The 26,670-nt window shown below is 38.7% G+C and overlaps 1 protein-coding gene and 1 pseudogene across 2 annotated transcripts in view; one reads left to right on the forward strand and one right to left on the reverse strand.

The window, feature by feature from the left end:
- The window catches only part of LRP2 (LDL receptor related protein 2), a 179,721-nt gene extending 153,310 nt beyond the window's left edge, over positions 1–26,411 (reverse strand). For both annotated transcript variants that reach the window (XM_070731728.1, XM_070731727.1), the window contains exons 1-4: positions 26,149–26,411; positions 6,971–7,078; positions 6,101–6,223; positions 345–461 (exon numbers count right to left, since the gene is read on the reverse strand). In XM_070731728.1, coding sequence (XP_070587829.1) covers positions 345–461; positions 6,101–6,223; positions 6,971–7,078; positions 26,149–26,242 — 442 coding nt within the window. In that variant the 5' untranslated portion in view covers positions 26,243–26,411. The remainder of the gene's footprint in view (positions 1–344; positions 462–6,100; positions 6,224–6,970; positions 7,079–26,148) is intronic.
- On the forward strand, positions 18,966–19,214 carry LOC139159831 (ATP synthase subunit f, mitochondrial pseudogene; annotated as a pseudogene).
- Positions 26,412–26,670: the final 259 nt, after the last annotated feature.

Consider the following 26,670-nt stretch of genomic DNA (forward strand, 5'->3'; position numbering starts at 1 on the left):
CCAGCTCCCAAAGCCTGACCCAGTATATTTTAATGTCCTAACCCTCACCTTTATGCTTATGTAATTTGGAGTTCTGGTCTATTTTAACATCAAGAAAGAGAGAGAGTGATGGCCTTAGCCCATTACAGAGCAACAGTACAGTTTATTAAACCTCAGAACAATGTAACCGTTATGAGCACATCCTTGGTAATCCACGAAAGAATCTGTGCTGAAATGTTGATAACAAGAAGAATATTGTGTTCATTTCTGTCCATCAACAAATTCTTAATCTTACAAATTGATTAACAAGCCAACGAGAGAAGGGCTGAAACCAAATCTACTGAGCAAGATTTAAAAGCACTCACGGCAGCTTCTTTCATCCGTTCCATCTGTGCAGTCGCTGACATGATCACACCTGTAGACCCTTGGGATGCACTGTCCATTGGAACAGGTAAACTGCTGACTGGAGCATGTTCGCCCAGCTGCAAGAAACATAGTGCATAGGATTTTTTTTAATTTACACACGCACACATCCCTCCTACAGCAAGGACATCAAACTCGGTATCATTTGAGGGCCACATCAGGGTTTTGTTTGATCTCAGGGGACAGGGGGAGGCATGGACAGAGGAGGTGGTCAGCTTGACATCACTCTTGTCGGAGACATTGTGGTGGCCTGAATATTCGGCCAGTGAAACAGGCTCCCGATCTCCGGTTTTGGCTGCGACAGCCTCCCACATGGCCTTTCCAAGGTTCGCTTTCATTAGCAGGGACACCATGGGCCGGTCCTTCGCTCTTTCCAGAGCAACCCTGTGGGCCAGTTCTAAGCACCCCGTGGGCCAGATCCAGCCTGCGGGCCTTGAGTTTGACATTCCAGTCCTATGGCTTCTCGGTTTCTGAAGATATGCTTATAAAATGTATAGTTTTCAAATGAATAGGAATCATTCTTATTTACATCTCTGTCATTACAAATGCTACTCTGCCACTTCAATCACTTGGCTGTAAGTGGCTTACAGCATATTTCTGAATACAATACGATAAATTAAAATTGATCAAAATTATGTAACAATAGAATATCAACATAATTGTATCATAAATGCAACGTTTGGCCTAAAGAACTGTTTTCAACGATAATAGAACAAAAAAGCCAAAATGGATAAATATAAATGTAAAGCTTTACATATTCCTAAATCAAGCTTCCACGTCCTGATGTTATTTATGGACTATGTAGACATATTAATGTAACTCCTGTAAAGCTTACCTAAGAAAGGAAGGCGTAGAAAAGAGCATACATCTTAAGGCCAATTTTGTTTGCTAAACCCACTATAGCTTTCTCTGATGAGTAAGGAGAATCCTCACTTATCACAATTGGGATCAGCAACCCCTGTTGCTAAGTTACATAGTCATTAAGTGAAACTTCACACAGCTGCAACAGGCTTACAAACTCATTTTGATCTTGTTTATTTAGCAATTCATGGTCATTAAATGAGACATTAATGCTGGCTTCTTTGTGAATTCTGCTTGTCAGAAATCTGATAGCAAAACATGCAAATGGTAAGCTGTGACAATCATAAATGTCCACCAGTTGTGAAGCACTTGAATGTCACTCATATGACAACAGGGATAGTGCAACGGTAGTAAGTATAAAGATTGGTCATAAAGTTACTTTTTCAACATGCTATCATAACTTTGAACTATTGCTAAACAAGACAGTCATTAAGTGAGGACAATCCAAACCAGGTCCAATCCACAACTTAACTGACTTTGAAAAGAGACTGAACCAATATTTATAATCATATGAGTATATTCAACTTTGTATAAGTATATAGGTAGGTTACTTATACTGTTTCAGAATTTTAGGGTGCTCCCTATATTCTCATCATTTATTTTGCACGAACTAAGTCCAGATAATATACATAGTTTACCATCCATCAGTGGAAAAAATCTATCAATGGAATGTTACACTCAGTGATGTGAAGAAGGAATTCTTCAATGAAGATGTAATCTTACAGCAATTTCGCTATCTTTAACTGCCCTTTTTAGTCTGGTTTGTTTGTGCCTCTCAGCTATATGTTAAGTGTTTGTGTTTAGATTATAAATTCTTTGAAGTTTTTATTATACTTGTGCAAGACTCCAAGCAACCAAATTTTGGTCTGTGAAAAATCCACATGCAGGAAGGATACAAGACTAACTGAGGCATCAAGATATTCTGCTTGATATATATTCATTAATACACTGGATACCTCTTCTACTACTATGCCTGTATTATCTTTTTCAACTGTTACATTATACCAGATAGAAAATCCTTGCCTTCTCGATGCTAATAAACCACAATGTGGCCAATAGTTCACATACAATACATTGAGGTTTTCTGTTGTTGTTGTTAGTGACCAAAAGACAAATAAAAACTTTTTTTTTTGTACATGTAAATCTTGGTGCACACACTAATGGTTACATTTGCACAATAAACAGGTGGAGAGAGAAAACATTATACAGGTTGTGATTTTTAATTGAACAAAGAATAATACTGAAGAATATACTCAAATATCCCAAAGTAACAAATCATGTGATTTCCTAACATTGATTCAAAATAGGCAAAAGGCTTTGCAATGAATCCACTTTACAATGGAATGGTGTTAATGTGCACAAAGGTCAGAAGTCAGTTGAATTTGGCTTTCAAATGTCACTGGCTTTTGCCCTTTACTGTCTCCCCAATAGATAATATGTAACTACTAGCATTTATAGTTCCTATCGAAAGGATAAGGAGGACAAAAAAAAAACATATTTGGGATGGAACTATAATAAAAAATCTTTGTGTTACCCTGGGTCAATAGTCCAAAATTTTATCTATACTACAACTGGGGAAACTATTTCCCAGAAAGTGAACAAAATATAGCCCAGATTAGCAAGACTAGAAAATACTGCAGCGCAAAGGGGAAAGGTGAACATTATCATGACTGAAGTATCCTATTTATAGCCTATTCAAATTCTAAAACTCAGGGGGACTCCAAATCTAATCCGGAATGATCCCACTGTCTGAAACAAATCCGAAAGGGGAGGAAGTCCAATGTTTACAGAGTAGTATATACAAATGTCATATAACCTAGACCTCTCTGGGAAATCCCAATTCCAGTAATGAATACATATTGAGTTTGGAAATACAGTGATCCCTCGTTTATCGCAGGTGTTACGTTCCAGGACCACCTGCGATAAAGGAAAATCCACAAAGTAGGGACGCTATGTTTATTTAAGTATTTATACACTATTTTAACGCTTTATAAACCCTCCCCAAACTTTTATGCTACGTAAACCTTTCCCATCCCCTTAATAACCATTCCCACACTATTCTCTGCATGTATTGTAGCTTTACACTTACTGTAAAATACTTTGAATTCCTAAACCTAAGCAATGAAATGATGCTCCACGTGAAATGGCCGCGTGTAGGAGCAGACTTAGAGTTGGGGAAGCTGCGCATAGACAAAAAGTAAACAATGCGCTACTCTACTGAGCCATTCAGGCTCTGGGATACAAAGCAGCACTCTGGTTGGTCACTTCTCCATCAATCAACCAATCACGTGCTGTTTACAATCTCATGTAGGCAAGTGGCGTCTCAGATCAAGTTCCGCAGAAAATCCACGAAGTAATGAAAATTTGCGATATATTTTTTCCATTAACATTTTATAAAAACCTGCAATGCACCAAGTCCGCGAAAGGTGAACCGCGAAATGGTGAGGGATCACTGTATATTCAAAATTTTACATCCAAAACTAGGTTGCTTGAAGAAGAATTCAACATTTGAAAATTTCAATGAGCACCATACTAGACTTACACACCTTGGGTCACAATATACCGTATTTTTCGGAGTATAAGACGCACCTTTTTTCCCCCTAAATGAGAGTGGCAGGGGTGGGGCTTCGAGAGGCCAAAAATGGCTCTATTCTATGTATAAGACACCAAATAGAGCCATTTTTTACCTCCCATAGCTCCACCCTCGGCGTCCCATTTTTCGCAAAAATGGGCCTGTTTTTCGCAAAACATGGATGTGCAGAGGGTTTGGGAGGCCTGTAGCAATATCCTGGGGTCTGGGGGAAGGCAAAAACACCACGTTTTTGCACAAAAAAAAAGCAGGCAAAAAACAGGCCATTTTTCACAAAGGTTGGGGCATTTTTGCCTTCCCTCAGCTCCCAGGAGCTCTCTGCAGGCCTCACAAACCTTCTGTCCACCCCATTTTTGCAAAAAATGGGAGAAAAACAAACTGTTTTTCACAAAAAATTGAGGTGTTTTTGCCTTTCCCCAGCTCCCAGAAGCACTCTTAAGGCCTCTCAAACCTCTGCCCTCTTCCTTTTTGCAAAAAAAATGGGTCAATTTTTGCAGAAAACGGAGTGCCCAGCGGGTTTGGGATGCTTGCAGAGTTCTCTAGGAGCTAAGGATAAAAAAAAAAATTTTTTTACATACCTCTTTGAAATCTTGGTGCACGTTATACACCAGTGCATCTTATAGTCCGAAAAATACAATAGTTTGCACTTCTCCAGTAGAATTCACAGCAGAAAAATATCAGAGTACAACTGTGCATTTTAGGGTAAACTATGTTTAGAAATGTGTAGCTGGAATAAAAATGTGGTAAATAAATATGCTTAAATTGAAATCCCCTTAAGCACATTCTTTCTTGCAGATTTTAACTGCAGTTTTAGCTGAAAAAGAAATAAGACAGAAAAATGTAAAAGTAAAAAGAGTTTTTTAAAAAGTTTTAAAAATGTAAACAGACTATCCTAATGCAAACAAAGTGAACCTCAACTTTATTTATTCCAACAATCAGAATTCACAATATTCAATTGTACTACTGGGGAATTCTTTGGAGGTTGGCAGAGTGAGGACCCAGATTATTGGGGGAACAATATGCTGACTCCATAAAGCACTATGAAGCAGTATATAAGTCTAAATGTTATTGGTATTGTTATTCAAAGACCCATTATCATATGGAAATTGTGCAATAAATCTAAAGATAAAGGAATTAAAATCAGAAAAGAAAGGATGCACTTAAGAAGAACCCAGTAGAAGTAATCTTATATCAACTCGGCCCATTGGGCCATAAATTTCAGAACAACTGTTCTGAATAGAAATACAGTGGTACCTCTACTTAAGAACTTAATTCCTTCCGTGACCAGGTTCTTAAGTAGAAAAGTTTGTAAGTAGGAGCAATTTTTCCCATAGGAATCAATGTAAAAGCAAATAATGCATGCAAAACCATTAGGAAAGAAATAAAAGTTTGGAATTTGGGGAGGAGAAGGAAGAAGAAGAGTAGGAGGACAGTCGCTGCAGAAGGAAGAAGTTGAGGTAAGGGGAATCCAAAAAAATCCAAAACTTTAAGGCTTTAAAAAAAAGGAGTACTCTGAGGCGGTGAGGAGCATGCGCCTCCCATACACCCGGCGCAAGGCTGCCTCCCATACACTGCACCAGAGAGAGAAACCCAGACGGGCCTCTTCCTTCCCATGCTGAAGGGCTCCCCTCTTCTTTCGCTCGCTCGCTTTGTAGCCGGCACCTTTCCTTCAGTGTGTTGACTCCTCGGTTTGGCTGAAGCTGAGTTGATTCAGCCGGGGCAAAGTCCCCTTTTGCCTTTCCGCGCCCAGATGCTCTGGAGGCAACTTCGCGCCAGGTATGTGGGAGGTAGCGTGAGGGAGTCAGCACAGCGAAGTGGTTTATTCCCTCTCCAAGCACCCAGAGAAAGGAAAATGTTCCATTCGCTCTGGACTGCCAAAGCCTCCTTCAGCGCCACCAAAAGGCTCCTCTGGCAGACCAGAAAAGGCCAAGATGGCCAGGATTAAAGGGGGAATGGCAGGAAACTGGCCAGGCTTTCTCAAATTTCCTGGTAAATTTTTCCAGGTTCGGGTTCTTAAGTAGAAAATGGTTCTTAAGAAGAGACAAAAAAATCTTGAACACCCGGTTCTTATCTAGAAAAGTTCTAGAGGTGTTCTTAAGTAGAGGTACCACTGTAGCTTTCTTCCATTTTAAAAAATAAACTTTCCAATCCTGTTCTGGAAAGGCCAGGGATTGAATTAGACTAATTCCAAGAAAAACATGTGCCGTGCCAATAATCTATGGGGCTCATTACTAGGTCGTCACTTACGACATTGCTGATGTTCATCAGAGCCATCGTCACAGTCTTCCTCATCATCACAGACCCATGCCTGAGGAATGCATTCTCCATCACTGTGACACTGAAACTGGTTTGCTTCACAGCTTGGATGTGCTAAAATAGACAAGCAAATTGTATTTGAAAGTTCTGGTTTAGGCATTAGGTGAATAAAGGTCTAGGCTTGTAATCATACAAAATGGTTCTTTGAAGCAATAAAACTCTAATCTAAATTTAAAATTTTTATTTTAAAAACCCTCTAATCTAATGAATTCTAATAGTAACTCTAGAAATGTAGTACTAGGCAACTTGTCACATGATTAAGAAATCAGGAAGTTAGCAATGTCAGGCAGCTGGGTTCAAAGGTCTTACTCAGCCATAATTGGTTTGTTTTTTGCCTTAGTGCCATGTTTAAACCTAGCAATTGTGACTAATTCAGCAAATGAACGGTATGTGATCCCAGCCAGTAGCATATGTCTCCACCCGATAAAGAATAGTCCTGCTGGACTGGACCTAAAGTCTAAAGGTTTATGTGCAGTTTCCAACCAAATATTTTACTTGTCTACCTACCTCTCCAACACCACCACACAGACATAAACACAAACATTCCTATATCGTACTCTTCAGTTTCTTGGTTGTTGTTTAATCAGTAGACATCATAGCCATTAAACTATGTTTATCATGAAGGCATCTCAACCTTCCTAATACCCAGCTATGTTTTGGTCACCTTTCCCTTACTTAATGTCCAGATTGTCCCATCTCTATGACATTTCCTAGCCAAAGTAGCAATTGATAAGGAAAATTATACTTAAAGCTGATGTTTGGAAAAGATCAAATGCATTAAATAAGCTCAATGCCACTTACGACAGCCGGCTTCATCCGTGTCATCTGAACAGTCACTTGCTCCATCACATCTCCAGTCTTCAGGAATGCAGCGCCCATTTCCACAACGAAATTGGCCTTGCTCGCATCCTGGAATCAATGGATAATGGATAATGTTAGTATCAACATTCTATTATTGTTTTCTCATCAAAAATGGGCAAATCTTTATATCAGCAGGTTAATGCAACTGAAGAAAATATAACTGTTAAGTCACATTTGAATCAGTACGTAATACATAAACCTCTACAAAATAACGCCTACCTATTCAGAATTCTGAAGTGTGACCCAGAGGGTTAAAGAGAAAAGATAGCATCATGATAAAGCAAACATTCCACTGACCTATTCAAAAAAACAATTTATGAATTTACTGTATATGTATCTGTGTTCTGCCTTCTGCCTTCTGATGCCACTGTCATATATAATAAACAGGTTAGGACTTTAATTAACCTAAGAAGAAAACGGAAAGCTTTCTGTTTCTAGAATCTTCTGTAAACATCCACAGAAATTGCATGGAGCTCTGTTTAGTGATGAATGATTCGGCTGTTTTGGCCTTAAAGCAATTTGTAGATTGGGTAAGTGAATTAACAATTTTAGCTTCAGAGAAGTGACCGATTTGAAACTATGTTTGCTACTAATATGCTGATTGCAGCTATAATTTAATGTGATATGCAAACAATGGCGTATTGTTCGTAATTTTATGGTTTGTTCTGGGTTTGCATATCTCATACATACAGATCAAATAAGAACAGCTTTAAAAAGTGAAGAGAAAGTTAAACATTGAATACTTTCATTCCTAATAATCGTTTGTTTTTAGTATGATCAAAACATTTTGGTTTAATCACTCTATTCCTTCAGAATTCCCCTTTCCAATGACCACATAGCATAGATAGTAAAGGGCATACAAAAATTCATTCTTGGTTCACCCAACCTATATATTCCTAACGGGTTTGTCTTATTGACAAATAAACAAATTAGGAAATGGTTTGATTAATGTATTGCCCAAACCCAGGGTCCCACTTAGTTGGAAAGTGGTCTGAAAAAACTAAGTAGGATTAGACTGAGCTGGTATTTGGACAGTAACCAACAGGAAGCCCAAGAGGATAGGTCTAGGCGTGAAATCCAGCAGCTTCTGGAGAACTGGAGTGGACACTTTGAGTAGTTCAGAGAACCAGTAGCAGAAATTTTGAGTAGTTCAGAGAATGGGGAAATACTACCTCTGGCTGGACCCAGAGTGGAATGGGAATGGAGATTTTGCCCCGAGTCTATGGAGAGGGACGGCATACAAATCTAATAAATAATAATAATCATCATCATCATCCTTCGCCCAGGGATGGAGTGAGAATGCGATTTTGCAGTATCCTACCCCTGCCATGCCCATCAAGCCACTCCCAGCAAGCCACGCCAAGCCCACTAAGCCATGCCCACAGAACCAGTAGTAAAAAAAATGGATTTCACCACTGGATAGATTAGGTTAGGATAGGTTACGATGGGAAGTAAAATGAAGCATAACCGAATCCCCCAAAATAATGCCAAGCTACTTCTGTATTGTTAAGAAAGTCACATAGACTTGTTCATAAAATCATCATGTTGAGCCTGAATTAAGACTTTATTTAGGAGCAAGAATCTTGAATTGTTAAATTAAAGCCAAGATTTAAGAGAAAAAAGCCCCACCTCATTAACTTTTTAAGACTTTAAGTTTTATATTTTTCAATGTTTAATTCATTTTAGCATATGTAAACCACCCAAGATTATTTTCATATGAGATGGGCAATACACAAATTAATATAAATTAATTCAAATTCCCTCCTCAGCAATAGAAACACAGAAAATAATATAGGTTGAAAATTTAATAAAATGTCACATCAATTCAATAAAGAGATTTAATAGGTGACTGATGCATTAACTTTTTTCACAAAAGTTGGGAGAGAGGCATGTATCTTTATATGAATAATTCTTACAGTATGTCAAGACCTTCAGATAAAATTTGGGTAGTGGGATAAATATTAAACACATTCAACCAATTTTTTTCCATGTAGCCTCAGAAACTACAAAGATTGGAAGCACAAAAGATGGTAAAGTTTCTCCATTTATCAAATTAATACCTTTACAATTCCAATGTCAGAAATTAATTACCGGATTGCATTTTACCTATCTTAGCTAAAGCAAACAACATGATAAGAGGCAAGAGACTCTTACTAGCTCCACAATCACACAAAAATATGGGCAGAAACAGCAGGTGGGCTGAGCCTGAGTGGAAAAGCAGCAACTCATAAACACAATTCAGTGATATCCTCCTTGGGATATTTTGTAGCCAAACCGCTTTGTGCAAGAAATGTTCAAACCTGATTGTCTGGTAGTGACACCCTGATTTATAATGTATCCTGCAAATGGTCAGATAGTTCAGTTGGATAAATGGTGGTACAGAGTGGTACAGGAGCATGTTCACCTAAATACTTTTGAAACTAATGCACGAGGATGGTTGATGGGGCAGATCTGGGACTGGTGGGGCAAGGTTCTTATCAAGCACCTTTAGAAGCACAACAACCTCCCTTGAAACATGCCCGGAAGGAATGCACAAACACAAGCTGGAATTTGCAGCCCTTTGACTGACTTCTGTTTTATATTGGAAAGCCAAATTCTTTGGTTATTTAAGGAGCAATAGCTCTATGAGCATTGTGTTCATTTACTACCTTAAAGGCAACTCGTTAAGCATAGGAATAATCGATGCACTTAGATATACATATGCTATACTATTCTGTTTAAGTACATTCCTATGATTTGATATAGATATAGTGAAAAAATAGCACAGGTACTTCATTTTAACGCTACCATTTTTCTTTAAGACATATCCTGAGTTCTGTATCAATGTCTACTATACTTCAGAAAATCTATTATAATTTATTGAATTGTGCATTGGTCATACTCCCAAAATTATTTTATACAAAAGAAAAAATAGCCCAATGCTTTCCATTCACAAAGGGGAGGGGGGAAATTAAAGCTGGAAAAGATTTGTTTTGAACGCTAAACAAAGACCAAATAATACCTCCCCTGGAAAAGCTATCAGTGGAACATGAGAATTTTCAGCTATTTGGATGTTCAAAACCTGTTCCAGAGAATTTAGAGAACTCACTACCCTAAAGTGATTTAGGGGAGCCCACGGGTTGGAAAGTCCTTCTTTGCTTGTGCAATACTAGATATTGCTCAATTGAATGGATATTGTTGTAAAAGGGATTAGAAGTGGAGAAGTCGTGCATTTATTTCCCCATCGTCTTTCATGACTGAGCAGGAGTACGGGAATTGCTGAAAGAAACTCTGGAAGGTCACAATGAGCCCTAAGTCCGTTTATATTTCAACTACACAGGTGAAACTTGAAAAATTAGAATATCGCAGAAAAGTTAAGTGTAGCACCGATGTTGGTATGAAGTTAGGATTTTGAATTGCCCATCTATTAACTATAAAATGGACTAGAGGTACTCGGGAAAAGATAAGAGTGAGAAAGAGGAAGCAGAAAGGAAAGGAAGAGAGGGAGAAGGGAAGTAGGGAAGAGAAATAGGGAGGAAGAAGGTAGAGGGAGGGGAGCAGCATGAAATATAGAAGGAAAACAGACGGAAGCACAAGAAGTGCAAATTTAGGATATTTGTTTATGGCATTTTGGACAGATGTATAATTATGTATGTTTTGATATATGGTATAGGTATGGATGTTTATGTAAAGATGGTGAATAGATAAAAAATTCTTTTAAAATAATGAGACAACACCCACCCACCCCATATTTTTTAGAGTGCAGCTACTTAAATAGTCAAATAAAAATGCTGTATCTGCAATCTGAAGAAATATTTTTAAATATTTTTAAACAGTAATTTAGATTTGTTGTAAATTGTTTTCACTTTGTTGTGAGCCGCCCCGAGTCTGCGGAGAGGGGAGGCATACAAATCTAAATAATAAATAAATAAATAAAACCAAAGTTGGCAAAAGGATGCAAAGATCCCACCGAGCAATCCCCCAAAAGAAACATTGCAGGCTATAATGTTTTAACTGAGCTATATGGGTAACAAAAGCATGCTAAAGGAGAAATGGCCTTGTTTTCTTACATTGTAATAGAAAGCTTTACAACTGCTGATCCATTCACAAAATCACCTCATAGTCCTATACTTCTTATCATCAGGGCACCTAGCAACCACTGAAGCTGTGTAGAAAACGTTTTGCTTTTCAAGATTTATTTTGTTCTCCACGGGAGTGTAGCAGAATGGACAGGAGGCCAAATCTTTACTGTTGAAAAGGTATCCTCAACTTCATTCCAAGGTTATGTATTGCAATTATGTATCTGTCTCTTTTCAGAATACAATTTTCATTGGACTTTTCTTTGTAGTTTATATTCTCTATCTTCAGCCTTGGGAATGGGACAGGATATAAAACTTAGGTAAATAGATCTATCCAATCCCAGGCTTTGGTCTAATATTTGTTCTCATCTAAGCTGGGAAATGGAATGCCAATTTAGCCAAATCCACTTGGTATGTGAACCTCCTTCCCCACCCTTGTTGATTATCAGAGCCATTTGTAGGAGTCTGGGGGCGATAGTGGTGTTTTTCACAATGTTTTTGCTTGCTTGGATCATTCCACTGGGGATTTTAATTAATGTGGTATGGGTCCTCCAGGGCCTGCTGCCTTTTTCTTCCCTTTGATCTTCTTGACCTCATGCTGAAGGAAGTATTAAGTATTACCTTTTTGTTTTAGCTACATTTAAGTAGCAATCCAAAGCATTGTTCAGGTCTTTTAAAACCCACATAATTCTAGGAGCCCTTCAAAGAACAGCAGGACGATTTGCTGGCTTGCAGGGACAAATGAACAGCATTAGCATTCAAAAGAAAACTGGGCTCAGTGGAAGACTGATTGCTATTCCTATTATTTTACAGAAAACGTTCATTTTTTTCCCCCAAGAGGACAAGGAAGTCCTACAGTCAGCTGAAGAGAGCCAAGAAATGGCATACTAATGGTATATTACTGGAAATTCTGATTTATTTTGACAGGTACTGATAAATCTCGGTGGTTTCTTCATGCAAACAATTGTGTGAGCAGTGTTCCTGGAGGAAACTACTGGTAAGTTTTAAACAAACAATGCAGCACTGTTAAAAGCGATATATATTTACCTGGATGTGTTTAAAAATATGGACGGTTGTAATGGAGAGGAAAATTCAGGCATCTTTCTCAAAAAGATGAAAGGCTTCCTTTTCAAGGCTCTCAAATTTGGGTTGCAAAAAATTGACAACCCAGAGATGGCAGTGAAGAGATATTTTTCCCGGTTTTGTGCTTCAATATTTGAACCACATAAGCTCTGTTCAGATGTTTGCCTCAGTGTTTGAGTACTTACAATCATATATGTCGTTTGGCGGGACCCAGGGGAAGAGCCTTCTCTGTGGCGGCCCCGACCCTTTGGAACCAACTCCCCCCAGATATCAGAGTTGCCCCCACCCTCCTTGCCTTTCGTAAAGTTCTTTAGACCCATCTCTGTCGTCAGGCATGGGGGAACTGACACATCTCCCCCGGGCCTATACAGTTTATACATGGAATGTTTGTGTGTGTGTTTGCTTTTAATAATGGGGTTTTTAGTGTTTTTTAAATTATTAGATTTGTTTTTTACATTGTTCTTGTTATTGTTGTGAGCCGCCCCGAGTCTATGGAGAGGGGCGGCATACAAATCTAATAAATAAATAAATAATAAATAAATAAATACTATATAGACCTGCTCACTGTTTTTCTTCTTTTCCCTCAGTCATTTGTTCCATCAGCTCACTATATAAAATCCACAACTCTCTCTTATTGTTTTTGAATCATGAGATGAGCTGAAGTTAAAGTAAAAATGAGAATAGCAAGCATACACATACACACTGTTTGTATTCAAATATATAGATAATTTCAAGCCTTTGTGCATTCAAGTATGCATCTAAATCAATGTTTCCCAGCATGGGGCCCACACCACATAGTGGGGCAATTTGATTTTTAATGGGGGCAATTGGAATCTTGTTTAAACCAAGTTAATGGCCTTTTAGGCATCCATAGAAATGGCCATTGGCTTCAAAATGTCAAGTAGAGCAGGGCAATCAAAACCTTGCTTCTTTTTACTTGTTTCTGCAATATTTGTTTTGCATTAAGGAGTGGGGCTTTGATTTCGCAGAAGTGCCTGCCATTTTTAATAACCATTTCTATGGATGCCCTGGTTATTCCACCATAATCTGCAAAGATTTCAAGGTTTAAAAACCCTGCGATTGCACTTTCTCCTCCAAAAATACACTCTATTCTTTTTCCAACAATCATAGCCATCTATTGACCCTCTAATCTGCTGGGGCCCAGCACCAAAGATCACACATTCCAATGTTTTTTGTTTTAGTTATAGTACCTTACAGTACTACACCCCTACAATCTAAGGCAAGGGATCTTAAAATTCCCTTAAATATCCTAAATAATTTACTTATTTTTCAGAGTATAAGACGCAACAGAGTATAAGATAAATCTTAGTTTTGGAGGAAGAAAATAGCGGGGGGGGGGGGGAAGCTACCTACCAGGTATTCATCTGGCTAGTGTCCTTAATCTGTTCAGCTTCAGCATACTATTTTATCTCCTGGTTAGGGCTGAAAAAGCCTTTTTCAGAAGGAGTAGGAATGAAAACAAGTCTGCAAAGACTTAGGGCTGGAAAAAACCTTCTTCGAAGAGAATAGGAAACAGAAGAGTTATAGCTGGGGAAGAAAGCTTCAAAAAAGCTACATTTGAAGTATAAGATGCACCCAAATTTTCAGCCTCCTTTAGGGAGGAAAAAAGTGTGTCTTATAGTCTGAAAAATATGGTAAACTGCCCAATAACTGTAAGTTCAAATCATTCTTCAGTTAAGTATGTTGGTTGAAATTTAAACTTAGGATAAAATGATGGTCACTATATTAAACATAGTAAATGTACAGTTTTACAAAATACTCTACCCAATAATGTACCCATGAATTTTACTTCCTGTGGAAAAAATATGTTGGAAGAAAAACTATATCATTCTTTCCTAGGGCATATTTCAAGGCTATTATTAAGCCAAGGTATAGAAAAGATTGATGCAACAAGGCAGCCTTATCCAATGCCTGGGGCTTTTCTACTGAACTCTTTCATCCTTCCAGCCAACCAGAAGTAATGAATTGTGATCCAATGCATTTCAAGAACACAAGAAATGGAGAAGAGTGCAATAAAGAATGGAGCATTAGGGATAATTGTTTAACCTTGGGAAAACTTCACCAATCCATCAGTGTTCTCTGGAAACAAAAGTAACAAGCAACACAGAATGCAAAATCTTCTTTCTCTCTGGATTGTTTTGCCTACTGAAGTAAACACACTAGTCTTTGGATTTTAGGAGGAAGGCCAGGGGATGGGAGGGGGAAGGAGGGAGGGAGGGAGGGGGGCGGCATACAAATCCAAACAAACAAACAAATAAATATCTAAGAATTGTTATTTACAACATTGGTAAATATGCAATATTTATTTTTATATAAATCTATGATGTAAAGCTATGGATATAAAGAGACATGGCAGTTTAGAATGTTTATTTACTATTCACAATATTACAGTGAATTATCATATTAAGAACTGTGCCTGTTTTTTATATATACTGTTTTTATGAGATTACTAATTTTAAATTGTAATTAGATGGGTGGGCATTGGATTTGGTATTATGTACTGTGCTGTTTTTTTATTATTGTTGTAAGCCGCCCCGAGTTTGTGGAGAGGGGCGGCATATAAATCCAATAAATCTAATCTAATCTAATCTAATCTAATCTCATTTTTGTGAGGTTCAGTGTATATGGTTTTCTTATATTTCTGCTTTTCCTATATTGTTTATGAAACTTGCATAATCTATACTATACAAATATCCGTTAAGACAGCAATAGGTAAGTTCTTTGCAATCCACTAGGGCCATTAAGTAGTCTTCTATGAATAACATATAAGCTATTAAAGAAATAATATACAGAACATATTGGAGGAAGGAGGATTGTTATAAAAAAGATAGGAGACTTTGCCATATTGAATAGCAAGATCTCAAACTGCTTTGGTCCCACCAGAGTTTTAGCAAACGCTAAACCCAGTAGTGTTGAGGAGCAGGATCACAATATGCCAAATCAACATTAATTTGTCTTCTTAGATTGGAAGGCAACCTATCCAGAATGGTGACATGAACTAAGGAAGTTCCACAATAGACTTGTCTAGTCAACTCTAGGATGACAGGGCAATGCCTCAAGGGAAACGTAGCTTAATTCTAGCCACGTTAGAACTTTCAAAGTTGAATAAGAAACTCATAGTAAAATGTTCAAGCGTTTTGAATACATTGCTTCTAAACTAAGAGATGTAGAAAATGACCAAGCGGAGCCCAACGCTGGGGTCAAAACGCATCATCAGTTTAAAGACTCTACACCCCTATAAAAAGACTTAAGTCCAACCATCTTGAAGTGTCCTTGACAAATATGGCACTAATTCATCTTGACCATCTTGAAAAAAGCACCTTTGGGACAACATTGACCTCAATGACTGAGAATCTCCATAGACAGTGGACTCTATCTGTTTCAAGATAAATATGTTTTAAATTGTAAATATGAAAAACTGTGATCTATGCAATATTACAATCTAATTTATCACAGACCCAAACTCTGTATTTGCAAAAGTCATTCTGAATGTTGGTTATACTCTGTATATGAGCTAGAAATTATCTAATCGTACCTTCAGTGAACGATGTTAGGATTTCTTTTAAGAAGCCCATACCTTTTCCATCAAACAGGTCAGACATTAAGACCAAACCTACTCTCATACTGACTTTATCAATCACTTACTGGTGCCATATATATTCCCCCAGAAGATAAGCTAAGTGACAAGATCTTCCTTTATCTTTTTAGTAATTCTTCAGATGTTTTTCCTCCCTCTCCCCACCTTAATTGCAAAGAAGCCTCCTGAAAAAGGATCTGCAGACCTTCATTGTCTTTTCTTCTGTGCAGTTGCAGAGGAGATTTGAGATAATAACCAATAATGCTAACAAAGAAAGGTATCCCTTAAAATATATATTATTATAGGAACTACTTCTATAATAATACAGTTTGGAGGTTGTTTTTTTTAAAATGATGGAGATCAATCATTTAAAGTTACCTTGATATCACGTTTGAGGGTCAGCATTCAATAAATGAAATTTATTCATTCTATTCCTTTACTGTAATGCACTCAAAGATTTCACAAAGAATAATTGCAAATACCACACTTTTTCCATTCTACACACTGATTCACTCGTTTCAATTCAATTCAATTTTTCAATTCAGTTTATTAGATTTGTATGCCACCCCTCTCCGAAGACTCGGGGCGGCTCACAACAGTAATAAAAACAGTATAACAATAGAACAAATCTAATAATAAAATATATAAAAATATCTCAACAATTAAAAACCATACAGCACATACACATCAAACATGAAATATAATAAGCCTGGGGGAGATGTCTTAGTTCCCCCATGCCTGGCGATATAGGTGGGTCTTAAGTAACTTGCGAAAGACAAGGAGAGTGGGGGCCGTTCTAATCTCCAGGGGGAGTTGATTCCAAAGGGCCGGGGCCGCCACAGAAAAGGCTCTTCCCCTTGTTTAGTCGACGGGACCCGAAGAAGGCCAACTCTGTGGGACCTTATCGGCTGCTGGGATTCGTGCGGTAGAAGGTGATTCCGGAGGTATTCTGGTCCAGTACCATGTAGGACTTTAAATTCATACTTGATTGAGCTTTTGCAACAGGAAGAACAAAAAGAATAAAATCTTACATACCATTTTCTGAGAACTGATTTTCCTTTCTTTCCAGCCCTCATTTTTTTACTATTCTAATTCAACAATGAATTTTCTACAATTGTCAAAACAGGTGGAAAATCACATCATACTTCATAATCAGGTTTTATTCCCTAAACTCATTCAAAATATTTCTAAGCCCCCAGTCAAATTCTTCTATAGCGCATGACAAGCAAACTGAGGCACCTCTTATTTTACTAGCTATATTCTGTAATAAAAATAAATGCTACATGCCCAAAGAATATATAGATTGAAAGGCTGAAGTTCAAAAGACTGACAGAAAGAGATTTACTGTAATAACACTGCTGAAATCAGTCCATTACCGGTATAACGCATAAATTTCTGCCATGATTAAATATCAAGAATAGGGGATGTTAAGAAAATATAGATATAACAAATTGCAATTAATTTTAGTTTAATTATATTTTTATTACTATATCCTGTGTGATATTTTTTAGTCACAATAAATACTACAATAGAGTCATTTCACTTGGTGGTTTCTAAGGGCTGCAGCCAAGGAATTCAAGGTAGTTTTGAAACCTTCAAATGTGCAGTTTTACACAAGCAACTAAAAGCAAAGATATAAAAGAACCAGCAACTGACAGGGCAAGGCACAGTTGTTTTCTTTAACTACTGTTTTGCTAGCTTATAAACCAATCATAAATTAGAGTGACAACTAAGTTCATGTAGCTGTTTTACCTATCCTTTAATTCTATGACTCCACCTGGTTCACTGATGGTAATAAATCAATTCTAAAGAAATTGCAAAGGGCATTTACTAACTGTGGTCAAGTGTAGTAAAACATGATTTATCACAGGAGACAGAAACCCAGACTTCTTCCATACTCCTGTATTCTTTTTGTCCTCTTCCCGTAACAGGAGGAGGAGGAATTCAAAAATTAGTCAGTACAGTTACTAATTTTCACTAGTTCTGTTTGGTTAAAAAAAAAATATTTGGCATGAAGTTGACTTATTTCTACAAACTACTGACTATATGTTTTATACCAAATTATTATTTTTTCTTCCAGAAATAGCAGAACCATAATCCCCACCTCTTCTGTACTGTTTACCCCTAAAGGCAGATAGCATTCTCCGTCAATCAACACTTATTATAAACCTGACAAACTGCTTCTTATCACAGTCAGCTCCATTAGATAGACCAGACCAGGAAATCAATTCCACAGGAAGACCAAAACTACTACATCTTTATTAAAATTGGCTATAATACCATAATTGTGCAAATCTGATTATGCTGCAGGTTTCCCACCCACCTGTCTTATACTCCAGTGAATCAAGCAGGTACTTTCACACATTATCTTGCTTCCCATGACTTGAAAAATGTTTCGCCCCCCTTTGCCTAAATAACAGTTCTTGAATACATATAGTCCTCAACTTACAACAGTTCATTTAGTAAACAGTTCGAAGTTACATAGGCATTGAAAAGGTGACTTATGGCCACTTTCACACTTACAACCACTGAAGCATTCTCGTGATCATGTGATCAAAATTCAGGCATTGGGCAACTATCTCATACAGGGTGCGTTCCAAAAGTAATGCAAAAAACGGGTTCCTTTCAGGGCTGGGAACAAAAAGAGGTCTTCTGGGGCGAAGTCAGGACTATAGGGGTTGTGGGGCAGTGTTGGCACCTGGTGTTTCACCAGGAACTCACGGACTCATAGCACGTGGTAGCCAGGCACGTTTTTCGTCCATAGAAGAGATCCAATCAGCTGTGATGAAGACCTTGTGAGAGGTCCCCGAAGACGCCTTCCAGGGCATGTACTGGTCATGGCAGAGTCACTGGAAAAAATGTTTAGAGGCCCAAGGACAGTACTTTGAAGAATTTTAAGTGTTTGTGCAAATCTGTTCAATAAATTACTTTTTTTTAAAAATTGCATTGCTTTTGGAACGCACCCTGTATTTATGACCATTGTAGTGTCCTGGAATCATCTGTGACAAAGTCAATGGAGAAACCAGTTTCACTTGACAAACATGTTACTAACTTAAGAACCATAGTGAGTCACCTAACATCTGTGGCAAGAAAGGTCGTAAAATGGGGCAAAATTCATTTAACAACGATCTCGCTTAGCAACAGAAATATTGAGTTCAGGCAAACTTTGTGGGCAGATCTCTTGAGCAGCCACAAGATGGCGGAGCCACCCATACCTATTAAAGATATGAGGCTCCTGGATGTGAAACTGGGTCAGCTCAATTACACCCCAAGAGCTTTTCTGGAATCATGCAAGAGAGGCCACAACAGGTTCTACTCAAAATACTGGGAACCGAAGAGATGTGGCATCGCTGGTCCTGGCATGCTAATAACCGCTTATTTGGTTTTCAGCTACTGCTTAGTGTATGATCATCTCAAGGAAGAACACTGGAGCAAATACCACTAAGATTACACAAACAAGAAATCAAGTTTCTCTTGCTGTGATCAGTCAACCACAAGAAACTGACCTCTGTATTTTTCCTTCAAAGTATCAAATGTACGCTTAGACCAATAATAAAATAATTCAACAACACCACCCCAAAACAGTTGAGTTCAGTTGCGGTCATAAGTTGAGGACTATTTGTCTTTCTATCAAAGTCATCCTCCTTAGTCTCTACAGTCACCTCCCTTGACACTTTTACCAATCAAAGTGATGCATCAGGCAGCTCCGAAAGCTCCGAAAGCCAAATACCAAGAGTCCACCATCACAATAAAGGGACAAAAGCTACAAGCAGTGGGCCAATTTACATACCTTGGCAGTACCCTCTCCCATGCCATGACAATTGACACTGAGGTCAATTGCAGAATCGCCAAGGCAAGCTCTGCATTTGGCAGACTAATGAACAACGTGTGGAACCAACGTAGAATAAGCCTTGCTACAAAGCTCAAAGTCTACCATCATACGCTTTTAATCATACTGAAACCTGAAATTGATAAACTCACTACTCTAATAGCAGGAAAAAAAGGTCACTGAGTATTTTTATCCATTCGTCTACTTTCCATTTGACTATGAAACTGATAGTAGGCTTTCTCCACAAATTTTAGTGAGAGAGAAGTGCTATCTCAATTCTCTCTCTGAATTCTGTTGAGAGAGAAATTCCCTGAAGATGGACTCCAGCATGAGTCCAAAAACTCTGGAAGATTAAATCTCTGATTCTGTGGACACGTTTGCCTTCAGTTCTCCACAAAATTCACAGCTGGACAACTGTAATATGTGTTTCAGATATTGTTTCCCCAAGCTGTGTTCTGAAAATGAGAATTGTAGGTAATGTTTTAAAACTTGATTTTTAAAAAAATCAAAATTCTAAAATTCTATTTTGGTTAATCTTACATGAAGCTGTCAACTGAGGTAACAAATTCAATCAGGGTCAAATTCTGAAAGCTCTTCTTCAGTCTACTGCATCTGAGAAAATTCTGCTGGAGTCAGCACTAAGACTTTTTAAAAAAAACTAAGATAAAGGCTAGCAGGTTTAGACCTATGTTACACAAAGGAAAGAGATACTGGGCAGTAACAAATCTCTTAGAACAATACAACATTAGCCTAAGAATCCAGAAGGGGGCAGGGAGGAAAAATAAAACTTTAAATAGCATTCTCATTTACCCTCTCCTTTTAAATGACTGTTTCCCAATTTCATGTAGGAACCATGAAAGATAAATTTCGGTTAAAGTGAAATTTTGTCCCTCGGATTTCCTAATTAGCTCAATATAAAACAACAGGACCTTTTTCATGAATGCATTTGAAACACTAATTAGATCACATATCTGCCCTAGGTTAATACAGTACTGCAATCCTTTCAGAAAGATGCACAATTGAATTCAATGAGATATCAAAGTAGGCCTAGGACTGCAAAGATCCTACAAATACTCCATACCTGCTCGCCTTCAGTTTAATAATTCACTACTACTGTAACCATTGGTAAAGAGGAATTTAAGTCTAATCTGGTGTCATCTAGTTACTGCTTTCAACAATTAACTGAAATACTGTCTTCTTGTCCTATTCTCCACTTTAGGTGATTATTTAGCAAATTCCTAATATACTGGAACATAAAAAGGGGTAAATTATTAAAGCAAGTTTAAGGAAGGTACAAAAATCAAGTGCTGTTTTATCTTTTCTTTTTTTAAAAACCGTATTGCTATAGTTAACTAAATCTTAATTCATTGTTACTTATAAAGAGACTTCTAACATATTTCTTCCATCTTGCAAAAATAAAATCAAGATAATGAAAACCCTTTCTTTTATTTAGATCCAGAAGAATTTGTGTCTGTTATTAAGATCTATTAATATTCTAAAACTACAAATTAAAACTTTAAAGATCTACTAACAAAAGTATTTAAAACATGTTAATATAAATAATTGAACATATTGCTCTGATATAAACTGGATTAAAAAAAAACCTGCAAAATTTCAGTCACAGTAAAATAAAATGGTAAAAAATACCTTTAGTGATAAAAATAAAGGATGTGTTCAATAGTTTCCCTTTAAATGCAAGATTAAAAGCCTTCCTCCATAATAAATTCACTGTTAGTGAAATATAATTGTCCCAAGAGAAAAGGGTAGGACACTTATGATACTCTGTAAAATAGTGTCATTTTATTTTATTTTTTCTTTCTTTCAATCATGTCTGATTCTAGGAGAGTGCATGGAGAAGTCCCTGCAGTTTTCTTGGCAAGGTTTTTCAGAAATGATTTGCCATTGCTTTCTTTCTAGGGCTGAGAGAAAGTGATTGGCCCAAGGTTAAACAGCTGACTTTGTGCCCAAGGCAGCTCACAATCTCCCAGTTTCTAGCCTGATGCCTCAAACATTACACAAAATTGGCTCTTGCCTTTTTATTATTGTGTTATGACTTCCCATAACAAGTAGAAAAGCCAAACTCAAGAAAATATATTGACTTCTCTGAAAATATGAACATTGGACTATAGATCCTGAATGTACTTGTACTTTCTATTGACAACTCTTATTGATTTCCTTATGTCTACTGGCTGACTATATTACAGAGAACATAATTTCAATCACGGGGGCTATAAGTCAGGAATATTAAGATTGTGATAACATCTGAGCACCTCTGGGTGTAACATTCTGCTAAGATTTCATTCACAAATTATTCTGAGTAAAGAATTCAGTGTTTTTTGCTTCTTCAACTTCTATTTTCTATAGCTTTGTTTTTATCTGAAATATATAACCGCATTAATCAACATAACTCTCATGAAGGAATTTCTTTAGACCTACAAAAATGTTCTACTGCATCTTCTTCAGTTATGCACATGGTATTGAACTTTTGAACAATGTTCCATATTATGTTAAGTGATATATTATGCAGAGTGCAGAAAAGGAGTAAGAAATTGTAAACCAAGGAAATTAAATGTAAGTGGTTAAAAAGAGTGAAAGCAAAAGGTAGAAAAATCAGTTTATATCCACACAATTCACTATACTTCTTCCTATGTTTCTATACATCAGGGATCCCCAACTCCCAGGCCATGGTCCACTATTGGTCCTTAAGCCATTCGGAATGGGGACTGCAGAAGTGGTGGGCAGGTAGGTATACATGCATCGCCACCATGCGCAATTCAGTGGGTGAACACATGCACTCATGCTTCATCTGTGGCGGGCCATGTGCCTGCTGCTTGCAAAAATGGAGATGTGCACAAAAGCATCCCCTCTCCCCACCCACTCTTGCCAGTACACAAAGCCAGAGAGGTTGGGGAACTCTGCTATACATACACATTTGCTTGCAATTCATACTTTCCCTGTTGTTCTTTATATTTGTTTGTTTTGAAAATCTCATCAACTCCATCTAAACACAAATTTCATAGTCTTCCTCTGTTTTGTTTGTTTCCACTTATACAATCCAACAATCTTATTTATTGCAGTTTTTCTTCTTCTTATTATTCTTATTATTATTATTTTACAATTTTTCTCAATCTAATTTATTTTACATTCCATTAGGGAATATAAAGTGCAGGAAAGCTCTTTCCAGGATGTACCATTGCTTTTACCATTATGAACAGACTCCATCTTCTCCCACCCCTTGTACTCTGCTCTCTGTTAATTATTCTTTTCTCCTTTTTTTTTGTAACCTATATAGTTGTATTTCTCATTGTGTTCTTTTTCATTATTTATTTTATTGTTTATTGTTTTATTTTATGCTGGGTGGAGAATTCTGGAAGTTGAAGTCCACAAGTTTTAAAGTTGCCAAGTTTGAAGGCCTCTGGCCTAAAGTAAGGAGAAGCTTCAGTCTCTGTGAACTTGTAGAGCTCACAGTAGCCATATCCCTTGCTTTTCCTGTTTAAACAACCCTGGAAGCATCTAACTTTTCAGAACAAAACCCATGGAGAAGTCATGATGAACCAATTCAGAAAACCATCTAATTTAATTTAAAATTTAAAGCACCATTCTTTGACTCTTGCTTCTCCAGTCTGACTCATTTGCAAGATTTCTTTTGCAAATGACATGCAATATATTGGTAGAGAAACAACTTTTTAAAATGATTACAGGTAGTCCTCAACGTACAACAATTAATTTTGTGGCTGTTTTAACTGCACTCAAAAAAGTGACTTACGACTGTTTTTCACACTTACAACCATTGCAGCACTCCCATGGTCACATGATCAAAATTCAGATGCTTGGCGACTGACACATATTTGTGACAATTGCAGTGTCCTGATCACCTTTTGAGACTTGGAAAAGCTTAACAGTGTTACTAATTTAATAACTGCAGTCATTCACTTAACAACTGTGTCAAGAAAGGTCATAAAGTGGGGAATAACTCACTTAACAAATGTCTCACTTAGCAACAGAAATTTTGGGTTCAATTGTGGTCATAAATTGAGGACTACCTATAAAAAGGAAGCACATTATCACTATTACATATGTATATATAATATATGCCGCCCCGAGTTTGCGGAGAGGGGCGGCATATAAATCCAATAAACCTAAACCTAACCTAAACCATATGATTCATTGCAGAAGAGTGACATCTGATACGCGTATGTATGCTGCATCATTTGTATGATGGTAGCATGACATGCAGGTTGTCACTTCCCCCATCCTCAAGACATCCATGAAAACCCTTTCAAGTGCCACAAAGTTTTGCAGCTGTTGCAAATTATCAACGACCACCTTTAGGAACCTGTTTCAAGGATCCACAAAAATCTCAAAGCTGGCAATCTCCCCTGAATAACGATTGAGAAGAGAATCTGAATTCTGATTTCATACACTAGTGGAATCCACGTCCATTCATCACACTGTTGTGATTCTGAACCAGAAATCGAATTAACTATGATTAATTGGATCCACACAGCACGTGACGGCCATACAAAATAGTCGTGCTGATGGCAGGGCACATGACGGCCATCAGGAACTGTAAAAATATCTTGCTTTTCTAACTTTCTCACCCAGACTTTGAAGGATATGTATTGCTTTGGGTACCTGCCTAACTTCAGTTCTGTAGTCAGGAAAAAAAAGGGGGGGGGGAAGCTGCTAGCAAAACTTGCAGTATAATTACTAGAATCCTCCTAAGGAGATTATGCCAAGAGTGGAGCAAAGAAAGCAGATTAACCTTTTGAATGCATCCATACACCAGCGCTAGCCCCCATTCCAGGCCTATATGTGTGCCCCAGGAAATTTGCTCTTTCTCCTAATCTGGTCCAACAATAGGGCTTTCATTCGCTGTGGGGTAATTATTGTTGTGTTTGGGTGTGACAAGAGGGAAAGAGCAAGGGGGGTCGGGGCAGGAATGTAATTACAAAGGTGGAAAATAATGGAGTTTCTCCATCCTTCACAACTAGGATTGTGGGCCCAGATTGTCTGGGGTGGGGGAGCCAATATGGCTGACTCCCGCTTATAAGAGAGGGCTGGAAAAGCCCTGTGAAGCGGTGTATAAGTCTATCTCTAGGATTATCCGTGCCGATGCGCGCGGACGGCGAAGAGAAATCAAAGCGGCCCTCGGCTCCGCAGACGACCCTCCTCTGCCAATCACATGGTGCCCGCGTCGCCTAGCAACAGCAAAGCCAAGACGGGGGGAAAAAGTTTTCGCGTTCCACTTCGAACCTGCCTCAAACTGATGGAGGGGCAGGCGGGCGGGGAAGTTAAACTCGGGGAGTCGTCCGAAAGGAGTTCTCCCTTGGGGCCGCCCGCTAGCATTAACGCCCACACGCAAGCAACCTCTTTCGAGCCAAACGTGCGCGTCTACAAACCGGAGGATTAGCTTCGTGGGGGGACCCTCGTGGCCATAAACCCGCTCTCCTTCCTCCCTCCGTCAGGCGCACCACAGACGCTATTCCTATAATAGCCAACGGGAAACGGCGGGGTGGGGCGAGAAAAACAGCAAAGGCGGTGAATGGCCACCGAGAGATGCGCCTCCAGAGCTCGGACTCTACTGGGCTTGTTTGCAAGCGCCTCGGAAATTGTGGCGGGGCTGTCAAAAGAACTTGGGGGGGGGGGGACACTGGGCAGCCCGCCTCTAAAAACGGGCAAACGACGGTGGAGAGTCGGGATGGAAAGCGGGCGGGGGGGGATCCACGCGCTTTTTCTCAGTGTACATAAAAGAAAATATACTTTTATCAAGAATCATGAGGCTCAACATTTAATGGTTGTCATAGGGTTCAAATAAGCAATGAAAAATAATATTAAGAAAAATCTTAAGGATGCAAGTAACAAGTTACAGTCATGCAGTCATAAGTTGGAGAAAATGGGTGATAGGAATGATGGAGGGGAAACTAGTAATAGTAGTGCAGTCTCACTAAATAATACACATACATGCATTCCATACATACCCATGCAAACAAACACACACCATACATACATACATACATACATACATACATACATACATACATACATACATACATACAAACCGTACATACATACACTATCCGCTGCTGGATTTTAAAATGTGGCCCTTCATTCAGGCCAATTCAGAGTATATAGACTAATCCTACAACTGAGCCCTTTTACCCTTCCTTCCCGGCCTTTCCTTCAATCTTTTCATCAAAAGATATCCACTCGGGGTTGGGGGGGGGTAACTCCGTAAACAGGCACCGAATTTCAACTTCGTTGGATCCCAGTAGGATCTACCCAGCGGGATGTGCAGAAACCGGTGTTCTGACCACTCGTCGCTCCATTCGGGATTTCCCTCCCGTTCCTCCCTCGGTCTTTTTCCAAAAATTGGAGCCCTCATACAATTTCCACAGCCCGGGCAGCACGGATCCTGTGGACTAGGATCATGGGAGCTGTAGTCCAGAGCATCTTGGGAGGACGCTTCAAGGCTTGCTCCGAATAAGTCAAAACCCCGGATCCTCTCTGCTGGTGTCCGGCAGCAGAAACTGAGTTAAGGGGGGCTTACCTTGGCAGCTTCCTTTTAATAGGCAGGCAACAAGTAAGAGGAGCAGTTTGCACGCAGCTGCCCGTCCTCCGTCCATGCGCTGCTGCGCTCCCATCTGAGATGCTCCGATCTCCCGGCACTTTTTGCCGGGCTGACCTCCGCTGAGGAAAAGCGCGCTTCTCTTTCTCTTTTCCCCCCCTCCCCTACTTCCTAGTCCCGCTAGTTGCAGAAGTTAAGGAGTGCTCGTCAGCTGAAACATCGCGTCTTCCCTAACTCTCCCACCCTCCAGACATTGCATAAAGCTCTTTATACCCGCCGGCCCCGGAACTAGCATGAAACATTGTTCCAAGCCCTTGTAGATGGGGCAGGAGTTGCCACTCCTTCTACACTTTGCAAGGAGCGGGGGGGGGGGGGCGACGGGGGGAGGATACTTGCAAACAAAACTTTAAACCACTTCATGCCGCACGGCTGGCTGCCTTGGAGAGGAGCTGAACAAGCTTAAAAATCTGAAATGATGGGAGGTTTGGTTTAAAATAAATCATA

The sequence above is a fragment of the Erythrolamprus reginae genome, chromosome 1, assembly GCF_031021105.1.
Source record: "Erythrolamprus reginae isolate rEryReg1 chromosome 1, rEryReg1.hap1, whole genome shotgun sequence".
NCBI lineage: Eukaryota > Metazoa > Chordata > Lepidosauria > Squamata > Dipsadidae > Erythrolamprus > Erythrolamprus reginae.